Source organism: Scylla paramamosain, chromosome 49, assembly GCF_035594125.1.
Source record: "Scylla paramamosain isolate STU-SP2022 chromosome 49, ASM3559412v1, whole genome shotgun sequence".
Classification (NCBI taxonomy): Eukaryota; Metazoa; Arthropoda; class Malacostraca; order Decapoda; family Portunidae; genus Scylla; species Scylla paramamosain.
In genome coordinates, this window is record NC_087199.1 from 346,391 (window position 1) to 362,500 (window position 16,110).

The following is a 16,110-nucleotide window of genomic DNA, read 5'->3' on the forward strand; positions in this document are numbered from 1 at the left end:
TTCTACACTGAACATCCTCGCTCTGTCCTTTACTTATAATCTGAACTGGAATCAAAAGCTTTTCGTCTCATCAACTCCTCTCCTCTAAGTGAGTGTCTTCAGCCTCTCTCTCACCGCCGCAGTGTTGCATATCTAGCTGTCTTCTACCGCTATTTTCATGCTAACTGCTCTTCTGATCTTGCTAACTGCATGCCTCCCCTCCTTCCGCGGCCTCGCTGCACAACACTTTCTTCTTTCTCTCACCACTATTCTGTCCACCTCTCTAACGCAAGAGTTAACCAGTATTCTCAATCATTCATCCCTTTCTCTCGTAAACTCTGGAACTCCCTGCCTGCTTCTGTATTTCCACCTTCCTATGACTTGAATTCCTGCAAGAGGGAGGTTTCAACACACTTATTCAACAATTTTTGACCACTGCTTTGACCCTTTTGTGGGACTCACATTTCAGTGGACATTTTTTTTATTAGATTTTTGTTGCCCTTGGCCAGTGTCACTCATACAGAAAAATAAATATTGATTTTTTTCGTTTTTTTTTTGTACCTTGTATTGCAATTACTAATTATTATTATTATTTATTGCATTATTCTTACTACTACTACTACTACTACTACTACTACTACTACTACCACCACCACCAAGAGGAACAAAACAAACTATATATATAAAAAAAAAAACATTACTTTTTTTTTTATTTATTTATTACAATTAAAACTCTCTCTCTCTCTCTCTCTCTCTCTCTCTCTCTCTCTCTCTCTTTATGTACAGAAATTAAAGAAGCAAAACAAGAGAAAAAAAAAATATTTGTGTGTACGTACGTGTGTGTCAATTAAATAACAAAAATAACAACAATAATAATAATAATAATATTTTAATGCCCAGACAAACACACGTACAAAAAAATTAAATAAATAAATAAAAAAAAATAATAATAATATCTATATTTTTCTCTTCTTTGTCAGTGGAGGGAAAGTGGAGGAAACTACTCCACATCTTCCTCCATCACCTTACTTCCCTCCTTCCCTCCACCAGCAGCTTGAAGTATACTCTGAAAGTGAAGAGGAGTGAGTGAGTGAGTGCGTGTGCGTGTGTGTGTGTGTGTGTGTGTGTGTGTGTGTGTGTGTGTGTGTGTGTGTATGTGACACAGACCCCTTTACAAGATGGCTGCCACACACACACACACACACACACACACACACACACACACACACACACACAATCTTTACCACCCATGCCTCCTTGTGGTCACTGTAACAGCCTTCAAGGTGTGTCTAGGTGTATCTAACAAGTGTAGGTGTTACTGGGTGTAGGTCTGCTGCCCCCCTCCCCCCCTGGTGTCTATACAGGGTGTGGCAGAATGTTCTTTAAATATTCTTGTGTTTTGTTGAGATTTTTGTTACACCCTGTAGATATAGAACAACAACAACAACAACAACAACAACAACAACAACAACAACAACAACAACAACAACAGGAATTTCATTATCTGACAGCTTAGGCCTATGGAATTTTAGATTAGACTGATAACTGTACACACACACACACACACACATACAACACACACTACTACTACTACTACTACTACTACTACTTATAATACAACAACTACTACTTAAACCACACACACACACACACACACACACAAACAACCCTTCTACTACTACTACTACTACTACAACTACTACAACTATAACTCTTAAACCACAAAAACACACACTTCTACCAATACTACCCCAATGAACACCCTCCCAGCGCCCTCCCAGCCCCCCACACACCTCGCCAACGGATGGAAGCTTGTGCAGAAGGAGCTGGAACACCTGTGGGGGAAGAGTTTGCTGCAACACCTGAAGAAGCTGTTGAGGCTGACCGCAGACTGCAACAGCGCGGCTCAGATGGTCAACCCCACCTTCAATCTCCCCCTGGGCCAGCAGTTCCTCCCCAGCCTGTTGAGGGAGAGCGGGGGAGTGAGGGAGTGGGGGAGTGGGGGAGAGCGAGCGGGAGTGAGAGGGAGTGGGGGACAGTGAGCGGGGGAACAGTGGTGGTGGTAATTGTGGTGGTGTATGAATATGAGGAGGAGGAGGAGGAGGAGGAGGAGGAGGAGGAGGAGGAGGAGGAGGAGGAGGAAAAGAAAAATTAAATAACAGTAAAGAAGAAGAAGAAGAAGAAGAAGAAGAAGAAGAAGAAGAAGAAGAAGAAGAAGAAGAAGAAGATGACAATGAAACAGGAACACACACACACACACACACACACAAACCTTTCTCTCTCTCTCTCTCTCTCACACACACACACACACACACACACCTGAACCTCTGACAGGAAGAACTTCTGTACAGCCTCTTGGTCCTTCAGGTTAGGCCAGGTCACGGCTCCCCCGCTGGCACGACCCCTGTGGGCACGGCGACCTGGAGAGAGAGAGAGAGAGAGAGAGAGAGAGAGAGAGAGAGAGAGAGAGAGAGAGAGAGAGAGAGAGAGAGAGAGATTATTATCATTATTATTATTATCATTTGAAGTTGAGACGAGAGAGAGAGAGAGAGAGAGAGAGAGAGAGAGAGAGAGAGAGAGAGAGAGAGAGAGAGAGAGAGAGAGAGAGAGAGAGAGAGAGTCTAAGAAAACTCCTAACTGGCAACTTCCATTAGTCAACCAGGGACCACAAAAGCCCACGAGTGTAGTAGTAGTAGTAGTAGTAGTAGTAGTAGTAGTAGTAGTAGTAGTAGTAGCAGCATTTAACCATCTATTGAAGTATTTAACCCTTTATTGAAACATTTTAACCCTTTAATGAAGTTTGTTTACTCTATCCCAAGTACTTCCTACTCCCCCCCACTGCCGCCGCCTTCCCCACCCTGACACCCCACCAGGGCCCCACGCTGGCTTATCCTGGCGGCACCACCACACACAGGGCGCTGGTATTAAGACTACCACAATCCCAACCACACCACCACAACTACAACCACCACATCTACGGCAGCTTGTTACGTCACCAATAGTAGTAGTAGTAGTGGTGGTAGTTACACGTGAGGCTGCTGAATAACCCACCACACCATTATTAGCCACAACCACCACAAACAACAACAACAGCCCCCTACAACAACAAACAACAACAATAATAGCAGAATCCTTACGTCTCTCCCTCAGCTTTTTCTTAAAGTTCGGGTCGCTTCTTCTCCTATGGTCAAAATAAAGACAATACCCTACAAATATGGCGCCCGCTACACCACACACCACGCCCAGGGCATTACGGTACCACACAGCCATGCCTCACGCCCTCACGCCCCTCAAAACGCCCAAAAATAGGGTTAATTGAAGGGCCGTCCGTCTATACAGGCACGCTGCCTCCCTCGGGATCTATAAGGGAAGAAATCGGGTGTCGGCACTGAATCAAAACAATGGCTGAGACAAAAGAGCATCGCATCTATACATTTGGATCCTATTTATCTGAAAAGGAATCTAGTTATTTCGACTTAAAAAATGATGGATTAAGTTCGTGAATATTGTTATTTTTATTAATTATTTGTGTTTTTTTATCTTGTCAATGGTCAAGTTCAAAATATCGAGATGGCGCAAGGGCAAAGGGGGTTATAGGATTGGATTCTCTTCTTGATTATTAGTTTTTTTTTCCACGCTAGTTTATTATAGAAGAGATAGCAGCCTTTAAAATATAGTAATCTATACCATTGCACCTCTGATTATTACTCGTCAATGTCTGTCATTCAAATAATATAGATGACAGAAGAATAGGAGAAGCATTGCGTTTATACATTGGGGTACTGCTCGTCTACGGGAAAATCCATATTAAATATATATCAAAAGAAAAAAAAAATATTATCCTTTAAAATAGTCTATATCATACACGTGTAATTATCATTCATCAGAGAAGGATAGTAGTAGTAGTAGTAGTAGTAGTAGTAGTAGTAGTAGTAGTAGTAGTAGTAGTAGTAGATAGAGCTAGGCTTAGATTCCTCGTAGGTGAGAGAGAGAGAGAGAGAGAGAGAGAGAGAGAGAGAGAGAGAGAGAGAGAGAGAGAGAGTTACATTAGGGGCAAAGGGTGTTCAGTAGTAGGCAAGCAAACTTTGAGATCGTTGGTATAATGAAATTGATTACATTGTTGTGTGTGTTACGGTGAGGGCTGATGATCTTGTAGTATTTTAAGTTATTTGCGTTAATTAAGGACGTGTGTTGCCAAAATACCCCAAAAACACTCAAAAGACACAAAAATACTCACAATACACCCAAACACACCCAAAACACATTGAAATCATCCGAAACACATCCAAAACGCACTCAAGACATCCAGTACCACAAAAACACACTCAAAACACACATTATATGACAAAACTCACCCAAACACACCCAAAACTCATTGAAATCATCCGAAACACACCCAAAACGCACTCAAAACATCCAGTACCACAAAAACACACTCAAAACACACATTATATAACAAAACTCACCCAAACACACCCAAAACACATTGAAATCATTCGAAACACACCCAAAACGCACTCAAAACATCCAGTACCACAAAAACACACTCAAAACACACATTATATAACAAAACTCACCCAAACACACCCAAAACTCATTGAAATAATCCGAAACACACCCAAAACACACTCAAAACATCCAGTACCACAAAAACACACTGCTACTCCTACTAAAGAAGAGATTACTATCATAACAATGCTACTCCTACATAACTACTAGGATTACTGCTACTTCTACTAAATGAGAATTACTGCAAATCCTACTAATGGAGAGGATTATTCTTATTTCTATTCACGGAGGGGATTACAACCTTGAGGTCAACATATCACGCAGGGAAGCCACAGAACGCTGGACTTCTCATCTTTCTAAAATTTGTGATTGTGGCAGAGCAAACTTGGGGCAGAGCAAACTTGGTATTGTTTAATGCCTCAAAAAGTCAATTCCTCCATCTATCAACTCGACACAGCCTTCCAGTCAACTATCCCCTCTTCTTCAATGACACTCAACTGTCCCCCTCTTCTACGCTGAACATCCTCGCTCTGTCCTTTACTTATAATCTGAACTGGAAACTTCGCATCTCATCTCTAGCTAAAATATTCGACAATAAAGCACATTGGTTATAATATATATATATGTATTGTTTATTTACATATACGCCCGCCATTACATTAAAACTTCATAGTAATAATAATAATAATAATAATAATAATAATGTTATATTTTTTATTAAATTAAGGAGGTAAAATGCGAATAATAGTAATAATAATAAAAATAATGAAATTTAAAAGGAGTTAAAATTATATATACAGCAATAATAATAATAATAATAATAATAATAATAACTCAGGTAACATTAATTAAATACACGAATTAATTAAAAAGGTCATAGAAAACGGAGGTCCAATATGAGGTAATGGGGTACTTAACTAAAAACTTGAAGGCATAGAAAATGGAGAAAAACAAAGAAAATGAAAGAGAAATTAAGAAAAAACAGAATTCTCTCTCTCTCTCTCTCTTTATCTCATTCTCACAATATTACAACCAAAGAGAGAGAGAGAGAGAGAGAGAGAGAGAGAGAGAGAGAGAGAGAGAGAGAGAGAGAGAGAGAGAGAGAGAGAGAGAGAGAGAGAGAGAGAGAGAGAGACTACATCTAAATTGAGGTATATAACAATAATAATAATAATAATAATAATAATAATAATAATAATAATAATAATAATAATAATAATAATAATAATAATAATATTTACACTTACAAAGCTAAACAAACAATTTAAACAGGTACATTAAACAAAACATAATTCAAAATACAAACTGTCTGTCTGTCTGTCCGTATGTATGTATGTATGTATGTATGTATGTATGTATGTATGTATGTATGTATGTATGTATGTATGTCTCAATTAATCCCATGCACACTTAACAATTATTTAAAACACACACACACACACACACACACACACACACACAAATACTTACATATGTGTGTGTGTGTGTGTGTGTGTGTGTGTGTGTGTGTGTGTGTGTGTGTGTGTGTGTGTGTGTGTGTGACCAAGAGACCTGGAACCCACATTAAGGTCAGGTCAGGTCAAGTTGAGGAGTTAGGAATGATGAAAAAAAAAGGTCATATGAGGTCACGGGTGAGGTCAACACAGGTCAACACAGGTCACAGGAGGTACAAAAGGTCACAATGGATCAGAAAGTGTCAAATAAATGTCAGAGGTCATTGGAAGTTAGGAAAGGTCAGAATAGGTCAGGATCATTAAAATAAGGTCATTTAAGGTCAAGCTAGGTCAAGACTAAAAATCACATTAAAACATCATTTAAGAGGAGGAGGAGGAGGAGGAGGAGGAGGAGGAGGAGGAGGAGGAGGAGGAGGAGGAGGAGGAGGAGAAGAAGAAGAAGAAGAAGAAGAAAAAGAGGAAGAGGAAGAGGAAGAGGAGGAGGAGGAGGAGGAGGAGGAGGAGGAGGAGGAGGAGGAGGAGGAGGAGGAGGAGGAGAAGAAGAAGAAGAAAAAGGAGGAGGAGGAGGAGGAGGAGGAGGAGGAGGAGGAGGAGGAGGAGGAGGAGGAGGAGGAGGAGGAAAACACAGAAAAAGGACAAAAAGAAGAAGAAGAAGAAGAAGAAGAAGAAGAAGAAGAAGAAGAAGAAGAAGAAGAAGACAAACAAGCCACAAGAAGAAGAAGAGGAGGAGGAAGAAACCCAACATTAAACCAAAACCACATTAAACCACATCCTTTCACAACACACCACCACCACCACCACCAGACAAGGAAGAGGAGGAGGAGGAGGAGGAGGAAGAAGCAGGAACAGAGGAGGCACCCACAGAGGTACTTGTGGAAGCCCCATAATCCTTGTGTGCCTCAATGTCCACTCTGCAAATTGGACACCTCTTATTTGTGGACAGCCACTGATCCACACACTCCACATGGAAGAGATGCATGCAAGGCAGCCTTCTCACTTCCTCTTCTTCCTCAAATTCCGATAGACATATTGTGCACTTCTCTAGGCTGTCTTCTGAGGAGTCTGTACGCTTCATCTGCAAGAGAGAGACAGGTAGAAGGCTGTTAGAAGGTCCCTGCAGGTGTTTTGTGTGAGTTTGAGTGTGTTTTTCAGTGTGTTTTTCAGTGTTTTCTGGCTGTTTTGGAGATTTTGTGTGAGTTTGAGTGTGTTTTTCAGTGTTTTTGGGTGTTTTCAGGGTGTTTTGCAGATCTTGCAGGTGTTTTTGTGTGAGTTTGAGTGTGTTTTTCAGTGTTTTTGGGTGTTTTCAGGGTGTTTTGCAGATCTAGGGTGCTTTAGGGAAGAGTCTAGGGTGTTTTTGGGCTTTTGGTAAGAATCTAGGGTGTTTTTGGGCTTTTGGTAAGAATCTAGGGTGTTTTTGGGGAAATTTTGGGTGCTTCAGGGTGTTTTTGGGGTGTTAGTGGGAGATCTGGGGTGTTTTTTGAAAGAATCTGGGGTGTTTTGGATGAATCAAATTTTTTTGGGTGTTTTGGGGGTGTAAGGTGCTTTTAAGGGCGTTTTAGGGAAGAATCTAAGGTGTTTAGATAAAAATTTAGCATTCAGGGATATTTTACAGTGCTTGGGGTAAGTCCTAGGGAAGTTTCAGGAAGTTTAGGGATATTCCAAGATGTGTTTAGGGAAATTTAAGTCTTTTTGCAGCTTCAGGGATGTTAGTCAGTGAACAAGCCAGCCAGTCACCCCATCACCACCCGTACCACCCCTCCCATCACCCAGCCACTCACCCCATCACCCATCACCCCCCCATGACCCCTCACCTTCTTATACTTGTGCGGAAATGTGTTCTTTTCAATGGTGTTCTGTGTGGCACCGCGGGTCACTACTGGGAGGCGATGGCGGTGGTCAACCATTCCCAGTCGCATGTAATCTTCTAGACGGGGGAAGGTGGAGGCCCTCTGGAACATTGGCAGCTGCAGGTCGGGTCGGGTCGGGTCGGGTCGCAGTGGGGGCACGGAGAGAGAGAGAGTTAGGTCGAGATGTTTATAATTTGTTTGTTTTTTGTGTTTTTTTGGTATAATTGATTAAAATGGGATGAAATTTGGCGTTTTCTTTGCTTTTTTCACTAATGTTACGTGAAAAATGATAAAAATTCATGTTTCTGTACGTTTTTTTAAAGAATATTACATAAAACACTTAAAATTCCTGTTTTTTTTTGTGTTTTTTGGGTATAATTGATTAAAAAGGAATGAAATTTGGCATTTTCTTTGCTTTTTTCACTAATGTTACGTGAAAAATAATAAAAATTCATGTTTCTGTACGTTTTTTTAAAGAATATTACATAAAACACTTAAAATTCCTGTTTTTTTGTGTTTTTTGGGTATAATTGATTAAAAAGGAATGAAATTTGGCGTTTTCTTTGCTTTTTTCACTAATGTTACGTGAAAAATGATAAAAATTCATGTTTCTTTACGTTTTTTTAAAGAATATTACATAAAACACTTAAAATTGCTGTTTTTTTGTGTTTTTTTTTGGATAATTGATTAAAAAGAGATGAAATTTGGCGTTTTCTTTGCTTTTTTCACTAATGTTACGTGAAAAATGATAAAAATTCATGTTTCTTTACGTTTTTTTAAAGAATATTACATAAAACACTTAAAATTGCTGTTTTTTTTTGTTTTTTTGGGATAATTGATTAAAAAGTACTGAAATTTGGCATTTTCTTTGCTTTTTTCACTAATGTTACGTGAAAAATGATAAAAATTCATGTTTCTGCACGTTTTTTTAAAGAATATTACGTGAAATATTTAAAATTGCTGTTTTTTTTTTTGCAATTTTTACGAATATTACACAAAAACCTTCAAAATTTGTGGTTTTTGTGTTTTTGTGAGTGTTTTGGTGCACCACAGTGGACACAGCAGCTCAGGAAAAGGTCACAAGAGGTCACAAAAGATAGAAATGTCAAAATTGGCCATGAAAAGCCAAGAAAAGATCACAAAAGGTCACAGGAAGCTAGAACAGGTCACAAGAGAGAGAGAGAGAGAGAGAGAGAGAGAGAGAGAGAGAGAGAGAGAGAGAGAGAGAGAGAGAGAGAGAGAGAGAGAGAGAGAGAGAGAGAGAGAGAGAGAGAGATGAACACCCCAGTACCCACCTGAGGTATATAGGTGAGTCTAGGAGGGGGGGGCAGCTCTGGGGTGAGGGCAGGGGGCAGGGAGAGGTCAAGGGGGAGCTGTGACCCCGCGCCAAGGTTCAAATATGGTCCGGTGGTCGGCAGGTGTCTGGGGTCACTGGCTGCCGCCGCCGCTGCCGCTGCTGCCGCTGCCCTGCCGCCGCCGCCGCCCCGGGCATAGACATGTGGGCCGGGGGCACGCTGCTGCCGTACACGTGGCTGTACAGGCTGCTGCCCTCTCTGTGTGTGCGGGGACTGGGGTTAGTAGTGGGCAGGGGGGGGACTGCTGCACACACACACACACACACACACACACACACACAGACAGACACAGACAGACAGACAGACACACGGACAGACAGACACAGACAGACAGACAGACAGACAGACAGACAGACAGACAGACAGACAGACAGACAGCCAGCTTACCCGTGTGGATGTGGGTTTGCCATGAGCATGTCAAAGGGGTCAGGGTAGTGGTGGAGGGGCGGCCCCGGGAGGTGTGGGGGGGGCGGCCGGGGCGGAGGGCATCTCCAAGGGGGCGGAGGAGGGGGTGGAGACCTGTGGGGGCGCGATGGAGGCCTGGTCCGAGGAGGTCTGCGGCTGCTGTGGTGCCTGGGATGGCTGCTGTGGGGGCTGCGGGGCCTGGGGGGCGTCATGCAGGGGCCTGGGGGGAGGCGGGGGTGCGTCCCTGAGGCGCGGGTCGAGGGCAGCGTCGGTGCAGCTCCTGGTAGCGCTGCTGGCTGTGCCACAGGCGCTGGTGCACGGGGTTGAGGCGGGACAGAGCCGCGGCGGCGGCGTAGGGCGGGGAACAGCGGGTGTGTGGACAGTGCCGGGTAGTACAGCGGCGCCTCGCTGGGGTAGTAGTGGTGGTGGTGGTGGTGGTGCGCCTGTGACGGGGCCGCCCCGTGGTGGTGGTGGTGGTGGTGGTGGTGGTGAGGGGCGTGGTGCGGGTGCAGGCAGGCCCCGTAGCAGGCGGCCCCGCCGTGCCCCGCGGCGGCCCCGGCCGTGTGCTGCTCCACGCTGAACGCCGCCGCCGGCCCGCCGCCCCCCAGGCTGATGGACCCCAGCGCCGGGCCGCGGGGACAGCTGCAGGCCGCCCCGCCCCCCTGCGCCCCCTCCGGCCCGTGCAGGCCGCGGCAGGGCCCCGCCTGCGCCGCCGCCACCACGGGGCGCCCCAGCATGCCGGGGTGGATGTACGTCCCGCCGGAGGTGACGGGGATGGGCGTGGGCGGCTGGGGGGAGTGTGTGGGTGCCGCCTCGCCATCGCTCTCCCCGGTGAGGTCCACCAGGTCGACGGGTCTGCCCGGCGGGGCGTCGCTGAGCACCTCGATGCAGGAGTCTGCGTCAGAGTCCGAGTCTGAGGAGGACACCCAGTCCAGCTGCAGGTCTGGGGCGCTGGGGCCGTCGTCCACCCGGTGCCTGCCCCGCGGCGGTGGCGGCGGCGGCGGCGGACCCGCCCCGTCCTCCTCCTCGTCCTCGCTGTCCTCCTCCAGGCCCCGCCCCCAGCGCGCCCGGGCCCGCTGGCTCTTGCCCCGGCTGCCCTCCGGCCCCGCGCTGTGCAGGCGCTTCCTGCGCCCCTCGCACTCCCCCCGCCCCGCCTCGGACGACCCGGGGCTGCCCCCGAGGGCCACCTCGCTCAGCAGGCTGAGGGGGTTTGGGGCGGGCGGGGCCGGGGGGTAGTCCTGGCCCCGCCCGCTGTACCCCAGGCCGGGGCTGCCGCTGAAGTCCATGGGGGCGGCCGCCTCGGGGTACTTGGGGGGCTCCACCTTGGGGGCGGGGCCAGGGTGGGCCGCCCCGAGGCCCTCCAGCAGGTTGTAGTAGCCGTCGGCGGGGCTGTAGGGGCGGGCCACGGGGTACAGCGCCCCGCTGCTGCCTGCCGGGGGCGACACCTCGTCCATGGGGTGGGGATGGCCGGGGGGAGGGCTGGCGGGGTGGGGCTGCCTCTTGCTGGGGCTGGTGGGGTCCTCCTCCTCCTCCTCCTCTTGTTGTTGTTGTTGTTGTTGTTGTTCCTCACTCACACCTGACAACAACAATAACAATAATAATAACAATAATAACAACAACAATAATAATAATAATAATAATAACAATAATAATAATAATAATAATAATAATAATAATAATAATAATAATAATAACAACAACAACAACAACACCAACAGCACAGCCACACGCACCTTTCCTGCAGGTGTGGCGGGCAGCAGCAGCAGCAGCAGCGGTGGTGGTGGTGGTGAGCAGCGCACCACCACACCAGCGTCTCTGTGGCAAGGAGCAGCAGGGGTGGTGGTGGTGGTGGCGGTGGTGGCAGTGCTGTGGTGTTACTGGCTTGTGTGGCGGCCAGGGGTGGTGGTGGTGGTGGTGATGGTGGTGGTGGTGGTGATGGTGGTGGTGGTGGTGGCTGGCGGTGGTGGTGGTGGAGGTAGTGGTGGTGGTGGTGGTGGTGGTGGTGGTGAAGCCTTGCAGAACAGCTTCACCCATAGCACGCTGAAAATTAACAACAAATTAGCGGAAAAATAATACTACTACTACTACTACTACTACTACTACTACTACTACTACTACCACTACTACAACCTAACCTAACCTACTACTACTACTACTACTACTACAGCCTAACCTAACCTACTACTACTACTACTACCACTACTACAGCCTAACCTAACCTACTACTACTACTACTACTACTACTACCACTACTACTACTACTACTACTACTACTACTACTACTACCACTACTACTACTACTACTACTACTACTACTACACGAGAGGCTGTGATGACCCCTGTGCTGTGAGGTAGAGGGTCACAGGTTAAGGGTCACACCAGGGAGGTCACAGGTTGAGGGTCACAGGTTGAGGGTCACACCACGGAGGTCACAGGTTAGAGGGTCACAGGTCACAGGTTAAGGGTCACAGGCAGGGAGGTCACAGGTAGGGAGGTCACAGGTTGAGGGTCACAGGTCACAGGTTAAGGGTCACAGGTTGAGGGTCACAGGCAGGGAGGTCACAGGTAGGGAGGTCACAGGCAGAGGGTCACAGGTAGGGAGGTCACAAGGGTCACAACACCTGACCCAGTACAAGCTGACCCAGTGGTTCTCTCTCTCTCTCTCTCTCTCATAAAATAAATAAAATTCTTTCATAAAACAAACAAACATACAAACAAACAAACAAACACACGAACGAACAAAACACATAAAAACTAATAAATAAATAATAATTAATACAATTTTAAGAAAGAAACCGACAAACATACACACAAACAAACACTCAGCCACAGCAAACAAACAAACAGACACACAAACACAAACAAACACCAAACTCCAGCAGAAAAAATAAAATAAATAAATAAATAAATAAATAACAGAAATATTATTGCGGGCAAGTTTCCCCAGCAACCTCCATCTTGTTTCGCTAATTTCTCCCTTATTTCTCAAGATGGCGGTGATTTTACTGAATGGAGAGAAGCCCCTACCTTGTTTCCTCCATGCACGGGCCGCTCACGCTTGGAGGAGTGCGGAATGAGCAGGAAATTGAGAAAAAATACAGTTTACTTCCTACTCCCTCCCACCCGCCATGTCTCTCCCGGCGCGAATTCCAATGGCGGTCAGTGGAGTCTTTTAAAATATTGTTTACTTCTTTATTTCTTCACTTTTTTCTACTCCAATTTATTTATTTTTTCTTGATATTTTTTCATTTTTTTGTTTTTGTTGTTTTTTTGTGTTTTTTTTAGCGTGTTTGTGGTATTTAAGTATTGTATATATATATTTGTATTTATATTTAAGCCTTCCGCCATTAAGATTTTATTATTTTTGTATTTTCTTTTTTTTTTGGCAGTTTGGTGTTTTTCTGCGTGTTTTTTTTTTCCATTTTGAGTAACTTGTTTAATTTCTTCTGTGTTTTTCGGTGTCTGAATTATTGGAACGCAGAGGAAAATTTGCTTCTAATAATGATTATAATTGTTGTGTTTTACTTTCTTATTTCTTCTGTGTGTCTTTTATTACTTCTACAATTCTTTTATTTTCTCGTTTATTCTCTCTCTCTCTCTCTCTCTCTCTCTCTCTCTCTCTCTCTCTCTCTCTCTCTCTCTCTCTCTCTCTCTCTAATCCCAGATAACTCAGCACCAAACTCCCGAAAAATCTTAATCACTCATAAAAAATCTGAAGAAAACTCCTAAAATCTGAACAATCTCCCGAAACTCTGGACAATCTCCCGAAAAATCTGCATCAATCAGCTGTTCGGAGTCTGAAGTCACTCTCAGCCGGGTCAAGATGGCGGCCACACCAACACAAGATTTGCCTCCCAAGGGCGGTTATGCCCCCGTAAACTTCACCAGGATCCCCGCGAGGAGTTATTTCAACGGTAAGGGAGGCTGAAGCTGTGAGTGGGGGGGCGGGGGGGCTGTGTAGGCCTAAAAATGGTGAAATAGGCTTTTGTTATGATACGGTCGGGTTGTGATGGTGGTGGTCGCTAATATTTTTTTTTCAATTTTTTTAGGTTTTAAGGTCAAAATTGTGGTGTTTGTCTATTGTAATTTGAGTTTGAGGTTAAGGTTAAAATGCAAGTTTCCATAGGCCTAAGGTACGGTGGAGAGGGGTACTTAGGCCTAAATGTGAATATTTATGCTTGTGTTAAAAATTATTATTATTATTTGTTGTTTATTTATCAAGAAAGGTATTTAGGGTAGGTTAGGGTTAATTTAGGGTAGGTTAGGGTTAATTTAGGGTAAGGTTAGGGTAGGGTAAGGTTAGGTTAGGTTAGGTTAGGTTAGGTTACGTTAGGTTACGTTAGGTTAGGTTACGTTAGGTTAAGTTACGTTAGGTTAAGTTAGGTTACGTTAGGTTAGGTTAGGTTACGTTAGGTTAAGTTAGGTTACGTTAGGTTAGGTTAGGTTAAGTTAGGTTAGGTTAGGTTAGGTTACGTTAGGTTAGGTTAGGTTAGGTTAGGTTAAGTTAGGTTAGGTTACGTTAGGTTAGGTTAGGTTAGGTTAGGTTAAGTTAGGTTAGGTTACGTTAGGTTACGTTAGGTTAGGTTTGGTCAAATCTGTAATATTTTGGTGAATTTCTATAATTTAAACTGTTAAAGCGCTAGTATATATTGAACAACTCTCTCTCTCTCTCTCTCTCTCTCTCTCTCTCTCTCTCTCTCTCTCTCTCTCTCTCTCTCTCTCTCTCCCCAGGGTACCAGCTGTTTGCAGGGTTTGGTGTGGTGTCAGCTGTTGCTTGCTACATGTACTACAAGACCTACAGCCTCGTCAGGTAACTACTACTACTACTGCTACTACTACCACCACCACCACCACCACCACCACCACCACCACCACCACCACCACCACTACTGTTACTTCTACTACTGCTAATACTACTATGACTACTGCTGCTACTACTACTACTACTACTACTACTACTACTACTACTACTACTACTACTACTACTACTACTACTACTACTACTACCACCACCACCACTACTGTTACTTTACTACTGCTAATACTACTATGACTACTGCTACTACTACTACTACTACTACTACCACCACTACTGTTACTTCTACTACTGCTAATACTACTATGACTACTGCTACTACTACTACTACTACTACTACTACTACTATTGGGGGTGGTGGTGGTGGTGGTGGTAGTTGTTTGTTTGTTTGTTTGTTTGTTTGTGTTAAATCTTGTCTCTCTCTCTCTCTCTCTCTCTCTCTCTCTCTCTCTTTTATTTATTTATTTATTTATTTATTTATGTCCATTCAAAGTTATAATTACTTGTAAAATTATCTAATTACTTAAATTATCAATACATATATACTAATAAAAAAAAATAATTTGTTTAGTATATTTTTGTAATTCAATGCACTATAGATTAATTACTAATATCTCTCTCTCTCTCTCTCTCTCTCTCTCTCTCTCTCTCTCTCTCTCTCTCTCTCTCTCTCTCTCTCTCTCTCTCTCTCTCTCTCTCTCTCAGGCGCGAGGATATTGAAATGAGAAGCGGGCGGCTGGCTGTCGAACCTCTCCTATTAGCTGAGAGAGACCGCGAGTTTCTTAAGCAAATCAGGCGGAACAGAGATGAGGAGGTGGGTGTGTGTGTGTGTGTGTGTGTGTGTGTGTGTGTGTGTGTGTGTTTGGAAGGGTTCTGTGTGTGTTTGTGTGTGTTTGGAAGGGTTTTGTGTGTGTGTGTGTGTGTTTTGCTTGTTCTGTCACTTAAAAACACCCTTTAAATCCCCCAAAACACACAAAAACACCCTTGCAGACACACACCCTTTAAAAACACCCTTAAAAAAACACTTACCCGACCTTGAAGACCCTTAAACAAAACCGTAAACCAAAAAAACCCAAAAAAACACCAAAAAAACACACAAAATCTTTTACACCACACCACAGCCCTACCACAGCTCCACCACACCCCTGCCAGCCTAACCTCACCCCTCTTCACCCCCAGGCTCGGCTAATGGCAAATGTTGAGGGCTGGGAAGTCGGGACGTACCACGGAGAACGGATTTATAAGACAATTCCGAGTGAGCGATTCATAGATCCAGTAATCAATGAATATTTTGCTCATGGCCCTTCGAAGGCTTATACTGATAATGCTTTCTTCTCCCTGTTTTCGTAGAGAGAGAGAGAGAGAGAGAGAGAGAGAGAGAGAGAGAGAGAGAGGGAGAGAGAGAAAGATTTAAGATGCTGTTGGTGTATTTGTAAATATTTCAATTGTAAGAGGAAGAGGAAGAATTTTGCTGTTTAAATAAAGAGTTAATATAGAATGAATTGTTTTATTTGAGAGAGAGAGAGAGTGTGTGTGTGTGTGTGTGTATGTACGTGTCTCCAACTTCATGCTATTTCTTTAACAGATTCACCAAATATTAGTAGTATTTAATTGTACCACCACCACCACCACTACTACTACTATTACTACTACTACTACTGCTACTACTACTACTACTATTATTGCAGCTTTGTTATAGTAAATGCTTATATTGTTATTATTATTATTAGTAGTAGTGGTGGTGG

The 16,110-nt window shown here is 44.3% G+C and overlaps 3 protein-coding genes across 3 annotated transcripts; 1 reads left to right on the forward strand and 2 right to left on the reverse strand.

Annotated features, from left to right (window-relative positions):
* Window positions 1–665: 665 nt before the first annotated feature.
* Window positions 666–3,353, reverse strand: LOC135095379 (mitochondrial import receptor subunit TOM20 homolog). Its single transcript, XM_063996179.1, has 4 exons — window positions 3,117–3,353; window positions 2,299–2,399; window positions 1,773–1,940; window positions 666–1,045 (listed from the first exon to the last, which is right to left on the reverse strand). The coding sequence occupies exons 1-4, from the start codon at window positions 3,247–3,249 to the stop codon at window positions 980–982; spliced, it is 468 nt and encodes a 155-aa protein (XP_063852249.1). The 5' UTR covers window positions 3,250–3,353; the 3' UTR covers window positions 666–979.
* Window positions 3,354–6,535: 3,182 nt separating this feature from the next.
* LOC135095462 (E3 ubiquitin-protein ligase arkadia-C-like) lies at window positions 6,536–12,719 on the reverse strand. The gene is made up of 6 exons (XM_063996310.1): window positions 12,577–12,719; window positions 11,283–11,589; window positions 9,532–11,125; window positions 9,186–9,342; window positions 7,754–7,906; window positions 6,536–7,017 (listed from the first exon to the last, which is right to left on the reverse strand). Exons 2-6 carry the CDS (start codon window positions 11,581–11,583, stop codon window positions 6,718–6,720), a joined length of 2,505 nt encoding a protein of 834 aa, XP_063852380.1. The 5' UTR covers window positions 11,584–11,589; window positions 12,577–12,719; the 3' UTR covers window positions 6,536–6,717.
* Window positions 12,720–13,306: 587 nt separating this feature from the next.
* LOC135095380 (NADH dehydrogenase [ubiquinone] 1 alpha subcomplex subunit 13-like) lies at window positions 13,307–15,863 on the forward strand. Its single transcript, XM_063996180.1, has 4 exons — window positions 13,307–13,463; window positions 14,281–14,359; window positions 15,071–15,179; window positions 15,545–15,863. Exons 1-4 carry the CDS (start codon window positions 13,373–13,375, stop codon window positions 15,713–15,715), a joined length of 450 nt encoding a protein of 149 aa, XP_063852250.1. The 5' UTR covers window positions 13,307–13,372; the 3' UTR covers window positions 15,716–15,863.
* The last annotated feature ends 247 nt before the right edge of the window (window positions 15,864–16,110 follow it).

Bases quoted from the DNA above. Each gene is read 5' to 3' on its own strand.
- LOC135095379 (XM_063996179.1), bottom strand. From the start codon at position 3,249: ATGGCTGTGTGGTACCGTAATGCCCTGGGCGTGGTGTGTGGTGTAGCG. The intron at 1,941-2,298 runs GTGTGTGTGTGT...CTCCCTCAACAG, and splicing joins TCTTCCTGTCAGAGGTTCAG to GCTGGGGAGGAACTGCTGGC. The intron at 1,046-1,772 runs GTGTGTGGGGGG...CTTCACTTTCAG, and splicing joins AGCTTCCATCCGTTGGCGAG to AGTATACTTCAAGCTGCTGG.
- LOC135095462 (XM_063996310.1), bottom strand. From the start codon at position 11,583: ATGGGTGAAGCTGTTCTGCAAGGCTTCACCACCACCACCACCACCACC. The intron at 9,343-9,531 runs GTAAGCTGGCTG...CCGCACACACAG, and splicing joins GCAAACCCACATCCACACGG to AGAGGGCAGCAGCCTGTACA. The intron at 7,907-9,185 runs TGAACCTTGGCG...CCCGACCTGCAG, and splicing joins GCCGACCACCGGACCATATT to CTGCCAATGTTCCAGAGGGC.
- LOC135095380 (XM_063996180.1), top strand. From the start codon at position 13,373: ATGGCGGCCACACCAACACAAGATTTGCCTCCCAAGGGCGGTTATGCC. The intron at 14,360-15,070 runs GTAACTACTACT...TCTCTCTCTCAG, and splicing joins AAGACCTACAGCCTCGTCAG to GCGCGAGGATATTGAAATGA. The intron at 15,180-15,544 runs GTGGGTGTGTGT...CTTCACCCCCAG, and splicing joins GGCGGAACAGAGATGAGGAG to GCTCGGCTAATGGCAAATGT.